At 41.7% G+C, this 9,198-nt stretch overlaps 1 protein-coding gene across 4 annotated transcripts in view; it reads right to left on the bottom strand.

Moving 5' to 3' along the window:
- Window positions 1–422: 422 nt before the first annotated feature.
- FAM107B (family with sequence similarity 107 member B) overlaps window positions 423–9,198 on the bottom strand; it is an 80,313-nt gene continuing 71,537 nt past the window's right edge. For all 4 annotated transcript variants that reach the window (XM_008268120.4, XM_008268122.4, XM_017347691.3 and 1 more), the window contains 2 exons: window positions 3,751–3,901; window positions 423–3,105 (listed from right to left, as the gene is read on the bottom strand). In XM_008268120.4, coding sequence (XP_008266342.1) covers window positions 2,989–3,105; window positions 3,751–3,901 — 268 coding nt within the window. In that variant the 3' untranslated portion in view covers window positions 423–2,988. The remainder of the gene's footprint in view (window positions 3,106–3,750; window positions 3,902–9,198) is intronic.

Below are 9,198 nucleotides of genomic sequence, written 5' to 3'. Positions count from 1 at the left end.
TGAGGCTGGCATTATTTTAGCTGAGTAAACCAACAAATTTCATAATTACACTCCAGACATACCATATGAGGTCACTCACAAGCACTAAACAATGGTCCTTGTCCCAGTACATCCCACTCCCAGTGTTTTACCAAGCCACCTAAAATTCGGAACACGTATCTGAAAGGCTGATGGCTGATGCTATGGTGTTCTGTATTCTGTGCACAGTGTAGTATACACAGCCATTGGTATCTTAGCATCAATTTGTTTCAGGTAATAAATTGCCAGCCTTGGCTGCCACAGACAGGACATTACTGATTTGGAGGGAAGGCTGTCTTACCCGAGGGAGACTTTGGAGCCACCTAATCTTTGAACTGAATACAGCCCTCTCTGGTTCCAGACGCCCACCATCTTAAACAGAGCAGACAAGCATAGCCGTGTGGTCCAAGCATGTGGTGATTTTTATTAAGAATAACTTTGGTTCTAAGAATTCCACCTTCAATTCTGTTATACTTTCCATTAAAAACAATTATACAAGAGCAAATACAAAAAATATTAAATTATGAAAACAAATCCATTAAGGCTCCCTTTATATATATTATATACACTCAAACAAGTCAGGATTTTTCAGAGTAGAAGAATAAAGTCAACTGTTATAGCTTAGAAAGCAACACTACTTTACTACTTTGAGACTATAAAAGCACTGAACTATTTAAAGAGTGGAAAATGGAGCCATTTGTTTTCTGTCAAAAGGTGGCTCAAAGCACAAAACTGCTCACCGAGATGAGCCAGGGTCCTGGTGTCTGGGCTGCACAGTGTTAGGTGTGAAGGGAGACTGATCACCTCTTAAACCTGGGCTTTGAGCCCAGCTAATCGGCAACTTCAAAGCTTCTTCTCTACCTGTACACTCTGCTGTTCAGCCTAAGTCACCACCTGATGCTATTTACAAGTGTTCTTTTGGCCAGACCTTCGACTATGCCCTGCAGATCGTTCTGCAGGCTTCAGTGAGAGCAGGAGAGAAACGCTTTTCAAATGAACTTTCTCCCAGTGAAGAATGCATTCCTGCCAAGTTCTAGTAACAGAATTGGTAAAGGAGCCTGTCCAGTCCCTTGACAATTTTATGAAGTGGTAGAATTGTTTCAACGATTCAGATGTAAAGATTTAACGTTCAGTTAGGTAAAATGATATGGGGCAGTCCCAAATCTTCATTTTACAAACCATGTCATCAATCCATATAGACAAAGAACTCTGGTCAATGTGCAATCAGAAATGTACTTTCAAGATGATCTTGTACTTTCTTCTCTCAAAAGGAAGAATGGTAGAAAAAAATAGCTAATACTCCATTCTTCAAAAACAAACTACTATAGAGTAACATCTTAAGCATCTCATATTTTACTCAAATAATACTTCTTGATGAGACAAATAATCTATTTTCAGGTGTAATCAACTAACAAGTTCTCTAACTAGCAGTGTACCATCACTCATTTACTTTTATCTTGTTCACGTTAGGATTGAATATGGGCCTAATCGGCAGCTACTAAAACTAAACCATTCCCACAGAAAGCTAATTTCTACTATGCTAAATAAGGATTTAAAAGCTCTGCATCCAGCTTCCTATGAGTCTTTACAGGAAGTACAAGAAGACTCTTCAATGTGGAAATTACTGGCAGAACTGTCTCCTTGCAGAACACAGCTACGTCCCCAGAATTCCTCCTATAGCAGCAGTACACAGTTAACTGCAGGAGAACTCTGCTGTTACTTGTAACTTGGACTTCTTTTTGACTAGCATGCTAGCTAGAATGGTGAAACGGAACAGCCTCTCCCTTCACCTCGGTTTTTCCTGAGAGATGCGATATAGTAGTCATCAGTGCCGTCATTATCGACAGCATCTTCGTTGAGATAGTGGGAAAATAGTCTTTTTCACAAGAGGAAAAAAGACTAAGAAATAAACGATCATTAACCAAAAACTTCAAAGTTTGGATTCTAAAGTCACTCAAAATATACAAATGCTGCGTATCTTCCAAGGAAGGCTCTTTGAGTCCAACCTACACCTGTTGCACACTAAAGTATCTAAACAAGTCCTTATCACCCAGCTCTTATTTTCCCACACTGCTTTCAGAAGAAATGAAAAGATTTTGCATTTTGTACTTTTTGACAGCAAACCTGGGTTAAATGGACTAGTTCCATTCTCTAAAGGATTAAGAGATGGTTGCAGCAAATGGATTAGCTCAGCAAGAAATTTAAAAACAAAACTGAACCCTATTGCTATTGTTATCAAAGCAATATATGAATTTCTATGATGTGTCTTCTTGGAACTGCAATGTAGCACATATTACACAGACAACCAAAAGGAATCAAAACAAGATCAAGGTAGATGCTTACATGCCTTTCAACCTTCTCCCCCAGTTTCTGAATTTTAGTGCCAATAAACATAACTGCCATGCCCAACAGGAACAGTAAATTCTCTGGTATTAATTCTAACATAGGCAAAAGCAAATTAAGCAAGATAATTTGGGATTTTCCGAATAAAATTTTTAGATCTGTAAATACTGAAAATAACACATTAAATGCATTTCAAAGCAATCTAAATTATTTAATAGAATCCCAAAAGGAGAATTGAACATATTTACTTTAGCTCTAAAAAGAAAAAAGGCTCCATGCCCCACCAAACTTGGATTGGAAGAAAACCAAGTAGTGCAACTCTCGAGAATTTGTTCCAGTGTTCTCTTCTGTTTTTGCTTGTCTTGTTGTTTTACAGTCTCTGAACACAGGTCCATTATTCCAACTCATGTGCTGGTCAAAGTTCTTCATTTGGCGAATTGGAAATGCAACTGTCATAGATAAGTTATCCACTCAGATTGTAGGAAAACTAAACCTGAACCCCAAATTTTCTGCTGGCTGGAACTGTCTCCAGGGGCTCTGCCCTGAGAGCAGCGCTGAGGAGGCACCTACAGACACAGTTCTGTGCGGTGATGGGTGAGAATGTGCCGGGTCTTACCCAGCCTCAGCCTAGGACTCCTGGGCTTGGGCCACTTCCTGGCCTGTTCTTCTGAGATTGCCTTTCACTTTCACAAACTCTGGGGCATTTTCTTGCTCTTCTTGCAACTTCTGCTTCTCAAGTTCAAGCTAAATAAATTCAAAGACAGGGATGTTATTTACAAACTGAGAAACTTTTCAAAATGATCTGTTCTTTTCTGTAGTCCCTAACCACTTCTTGGAAGAAGAAATTCTCTCCTAGTCTTCCACTTAAAAGGGAAAAAAAGGTATGATCTGGGGTAATTCTGTACACAAGCAGCAACCACTGGCTGTTTCTGCAAACAATACACAGGGATGGTGAGAACTGAGTAGTCAAGGTTAGAAAGCAAAACTCTGAGATTAACAGTCGCTCTGAAGTATCAGATCACTTGGAGGCTGGTCCTCAACAGAATCCTTGCAGTTGCCTTGAACGCATCTAGTATCACTTGCTGACATTCTGTCTCATATTTTTCCTTCATGGTATAGGTAGAATAATCCTTTTCTCAAGTTCCCGGGACCAGAAGCATTTCAGATTCTGGAATATTTATATAGACTTTATTACCTGAGCAGCCCTAATCCAAAAATCCAAAATGCTCAAAAATTTCACTTTTTGAGCATCATCCTAGCACTCAATAAGTTTTGGATTTTGGATTTCTGAATAAGCATTCGTATCTGACATGTCTTGTAAATTGTGCTTGCTCCAACATTATTTACTTCTTGGGACAAAAATGAAAACTGTCACCCCATCGCCCCTACCTGTTCCAATTTCTGCTGTCGTTTTAGTAGTTCTATTTCCAAGTCAGACTTTTTCTTCTGTGCTTCCTCTTCCTTCTGCTTTATTACTTGGTCTCGTTTTCTCTTTTCCATCACCTTCTGCAATTCTGGTTTATTCTGAGGGGCAAGACCCCTGAAAAAAAAAATCAACCGACAGTAAACATGTTAATCTAATATGCGTATCTTTTATGAGAAATTTAACATAAACGTACTGGCCACATAAAAGAGGTCTATCTCTACTAAGTTAAACTGGCCAACGGGTAACACTAGTGACCTCAGGAATGACCAGCATGAGAGAAAGGCAAGAGAATTTTCCAAAGAGTATGTGAGATCTGTTCATTTGGTAACAGGGTATTGAGTACGAAAGGGGTGCAAGACACGGCTATGCAAAGGAGGGTAATGCTGGTGGGCACTGGATGAGGAAAGCAGGGGACAGCTCGCTTCTGTGATGGGTGTGATGGCCATCCACGCTGAAGATGGAGATGAAGATGCCCAGGATATGTGGCGGCTTTGCCTGCAGTCATGGGGAGGCTTCCGAAGGTCTAGTCCCTGCTGACAAGCACTAAATGCAGGCTAGACAGAGGAACTGTCCTGTAAACCTCTCCCTGTTCTTCGTTGTTCAGATCTAAGAGAGAGCTCTGCACGGGCAGAGTTACGTCATTAAGAGGGGCACTCCTATCCCAGGGCCAGGCTTGTGCTCCTCCCGCTTCAATCGTTTCAGCGGCGTAGTCTGTAATTTACAACGCACAGCAGCCAGGCTTCAGGCAAGTTGTGCATTTCTGGGAAACATCAGGCTGACCTTTCCTCAAATGGGGAGAACCAAAACCCAATCAGGCCACTCACTAGCCACCCTCCATCTGCAGTGTTTCGGGGAAGCAGGTCTCACGTGGGATTTCTGTGAGCTAGGATTCACGGGACTTTTCTCTCTCTTCTGACATTTCCTTAGGATTTCTTCAGTGCAAGCTTTGCAGTGTGCCAGACTGAACCACTGAGCTCTTCCTGATTGTGTCCTCTAGTTACTTACTTCAACTAGTCTCCCCTAGCTGTTAGACTAACAATCAGTATCTTTGTTCTTTTAAAGACTTATTTATTTATTTGAAAGGCAGTTACAGAGAGGCAGAGGTAGAGAAAGGGAGAGAAGTCTTCCGTCAGCCGCTTCACTCCCCACACAGCTGCAACAGCTGCAGCTGAGCTGATCCAAAGCCAGGAGCCAGGAGCCAGGAGCCAGGAGCCAGGAGCCAGGAGCCAGGAGCCAGGAGCCAGGAGCTTCTGCTGGGTCTCCTACGCAGGTGCAGGGGCCCAAGGACTTGGGCTATTTTCTACTGCTTTCCCAGGCCACAGCAGAGTACTATGGGATGTCAGCACTGCAGGTCGCGGCTTTACCCAATATGCCACAGTGCCAGCCCCACAATCAGTATCTCTGATGATAAAGAACACACCATCAAAATCACATGAAGGTACTTCAAAAAGCTTGTAAAAAGTAAAATTAAAATGTAAGTTTATTTTGATGCAAAAATCGTTTGAAATTGAGGCCGTTTTGTGTAAACCATGTTTTCTACGAACATTTTGAAAATTGCTTTTGTACGATTTCACAATTTTTTTTTTTGCACCAAATTAAATTTACCTTTTAATTGCATTTTTCCCCACAAACTTCCTAAACTAACAGCAGAATTTTTAGTTAAAAACTTAAATTTACAGGCTGGCACTGTGGTATAGACAGTTAGGCTTCTGCCTGCAGTGCTGGCATCCTACATAGGTGCTGGTTTGAGTCGGGGCTGCTCCACTTCTGATCCAGCTCTTTGCTGTGGCCTGGGGAAAGCAGTGGGAGTTGGCCCAAGTGCTTGGGCCCCTGCACCCACATGGGAAGCCTGAAAGAAGCTCCTGGATCCTTGCTTCTGCCTGGCCCAGCCTGGGCCATAGACAGCCATTTGGGGAATGACCAACGGATGGAAGATCTCTCTCCCTCTTTCTCTGCCTTTCAAATAAATAAATCTTCATAACTGAAAATGAATCTTGATGCGAATGGAATGGAAGAGGGAGCGGGAGATGGGAGGGTTGCAGGTGGGAGGGAAGTTATGGGGGGGGGAGCCACTGTAATCCATAAATTGTACTTTGGAAATTTATACTTACTAAATAAAAGTTTTAAAAAAAACGAGCAACATTTCTTACCAAAAAAAAAAAAAAAAGAAATAAATCTTTAAAAAAAATTAAGTTTAGTCAAAATTTCTGTGAAACAGAAAAGGCAAGTTCCTCCTGTGATTTAATTATGTTTTGTTTCACAGGTATTATAGCCAAAGGTTAAAAAGAAACCCTAGAACCCGGGGCACGAAGCTTGTCTTGCAACATTAGACTTGGAGGGGGCCAGACCATTGGACAACGAAGAAATTAAGGCTACAAAAAAACAGTTGGAATCAGAGCTTATTTTGAACACACAAGGAAAAAGATGTGTTTGCGCTAGAGGGCCCTCCCCCGCCGTCTGCTCCTTCCTGCATCCACCCCCTCTACTCTTGGCTCTAAGAGCGAGGGTAGACTCCTCGCAGGGAGGCAGTCTGCTCTTCCAGAACTACACCTTTACTGTCACAGGTAAGTAAAACCTTCCTGGTTATCTGGCAATACCCCAAGTGACAGACCCCTGGTGTCCACTAACATTTCCAAAGCCACAGAGGAGTACAAAGGTACACAGAACACTCTGGAAATTAAATCTTTCATCTGTACAATAAAATTTACTTATGAGTAATCTAACTATTCAGAATAGAAGTGTCATTAACCACATGAAAATTTGACTTTAATCATCTGAATATAGATCTACTCAATTTCATGATTATTACAAAACCATGGTATATGACCATCCAGACAGAATTAAGAGATTTAAATTTTATGATAAAGAATAATTATGAGCTCTCTGAATAACTTAAATTTCAAAGTTTTCTTTCTCTTTTTACTGGTGAAATTAACTTTATCTGTTATTAAACTCAGTGGATTATGCAAAACCTGCTGAACAAACTCTGATGTATGACACATAAAGCTGACATTTTATCATAATATATGAATGGGTTTAACTATGATACATTATTCATCTTCTGTGCAAAGATTTCACACAACGGCAACATTAAGATAAAATATTTAAGGACAGAAAATTCAGGAAAATGGTGCTTATAATATGCTAATCTGCACTTAGAACAGTCAAGCAATTATAAATTTAATATTTTATCATAATGGATCTCTTAACTTTGCTGAACAGAAAAAGCCAAGCACTGCCCTTCTGTTTCTGTAACAGATCAGACTGCAGAGATGGTACACAGTTCTACATACTACAGCACTAGATACTACAGTAGCATCTCTTGCATGAGAACAGTCGCTTTTCTTTAATCAATTCTGATTTATACCCGGAACAAGTACTTTCAATCCTTTTATGTCTGACGGATTATCAAATCCTGGTGGCCAAGACCAACAATGATTGCCAAATCTAATTAATGGTCATGGAGCTACCTGGGTGAAGCCAATTTTAAAAATTATAAAACTAAAAAGTACTCTTCACTCCCTGCAAAAAGTCAGGTAACTTATCAATATATAGAAAAGAAAAAGTCAAAGCACATCCAAACCCTCCCCAGTAAAAATCACGAAGCCACAATTTACACTATATTTTCTGTAACGGTGGCCCCCCAAATTGTACAAGCTGAAGCTCCTGCCATTAAGAACCCTTCTCATTCCTGAATGCACACATAACTGCTACTTACAGTGTGTTCTTCTATATTTTTTACACCTACAGAGATTTTCCTCATTCTTTGTGACATACCACAATTCACGCCACCAAAGTGTCACAACATTGCCACTTCTCTATGGACAGACATCTAGGTTATTGGTAATTGTTCACTATTAAAAACAATGAGGTGGCCGGCGCCCCGGCTCAATAGGCTAATCCTCTGTCTTGTGGTGCCGGCACACTGGGTTCTAGTCCCGGTCGGGGCGCTGGATTCTGTCCCGGTTGCCCCTCTTCCAGGCCAGCTCTCTGCTGTGGCCAGGGAGTGCAGTGGAGGATGGCCCAAGTGCTTGGGCCCTGTACCCCATGGGAGACCAGGAGAAGCACCTGGCTCCTGCCTTCGGATCAGCGCGGTGTGTCGGCCGCAGTGCGCTGGCCGCGGCAGCCATTGGAGGGTGAACCAACGGCAAAGGAAGACCTTTCTCTCTATCTACTCTGCCTGTCAAAAAAAAAAAAAAAAAAAAGAAAAAAAGACCAATGAGGTAACGAACCCCTGCATGCATTTACATCTGCCCTCTTGTTCAAGTGCTTCTGTTGGCTCTGCCCACAGAAGTAGAAACACTGGCTAAGCCATCTGCCTATTTGATGAGTACTACCAACTGCCCTCTAAAAAGACTGCAATCATTTAAATTCTCATTACCAGGTAACTTTGAAAGGTATGTTTCACATTGCACAGAAACCATTAAAAACATTTGGGGCAGAGGCTGGCACTGTGGCACAGAAAGTTAAAGCTCTGGCCTGAAATGCCAGCATCCCATATGGGCACCAGTTCTAGTTCCAGCTGCTCCACTTCTGATCCAGCTCTCTGCTATGGCCTGGGATAGCAGTAGAATATGGTCCAAGTCCTTGGGCCCCTGCACTCACGTGGGAGACCCAGAGGAAGCTCTTGGCTCCTGGCTTTGGATCTGCGCAGCTCTGGCCGTTGAGACCATCTGGGAAGTGAACCAGTGGATGGAAGACCTCTCTCTCTGTCTCTACCTCTCTCTGTAACTGTCTTTCAAATAAATAAAATAAATCTTTGAAAAAAAAATATTTGGGGGCAGACTCAAAAAGCCTACATTCATGGTACCTCCACCTAAGATCCATGTGCACGTGAACCTCTTTATAAATGAAGCTGCCTCCTCACCTGGGGAGAACTCTCCAGCAAGAGGAGTCTGGGGGGCTCAAGCCAGCTGGTTCAAGGCACAGCTGCTCCTGGCCCAGCCCCAGCGGCTATTTTGGGAGTGAACCAACAGATGCATTTTCTCTCTCTCTAACTCTGTGTTTCAAATAAATAACTAAATTTTAAAAAACAAAAAACAAAAAGAAAAAGAATACCAATAAGTGACAATTGTGCTCTGTGTTGGAATCTACTAAACTGATGAGCTTCCCACCAAAACTTCCCAGGCAGGACTGCACCCATTTTCTGTGGTGTTTTTAGCAAGTATATTTAGGAACTTACATAGTTCTGGTTTGATTTGGATACAATAACACCAAATCCACATTTTTATTTCTCTATTGTGTAAAAAAGGTAGAAGCTACATATTTATTTAAAATTTTCAAACTTGCATTTGATTTAATAAACTTTAATCCCGATAGCACTCTAGTATATGCAAGAGATAAAAAGAAAGGGAGCCGGGGACCAGCGCTGTGGCATAGCAGGTTCACGCCCTGGCCTGAAGCACCGGCAT

This window comes from Oryctolagus cuniculus, chromosome 13 (assembly GCF_964237555.1).
Source record: "Oryctolagus cuniculus chromosome 13, mOryCun1.1, whole genome shotgun sequence".
NCBI lineage: Eukaryota > Metazoa > Chordata > Mammalia > Lagomorpha > Leporidae > Oryctolagus > Oryctolagus cuniculus.
Note: the sequence above shows the minus strand (reverse complement) of the source record. Positions and strands in the feature narration are given on the sequence as shown.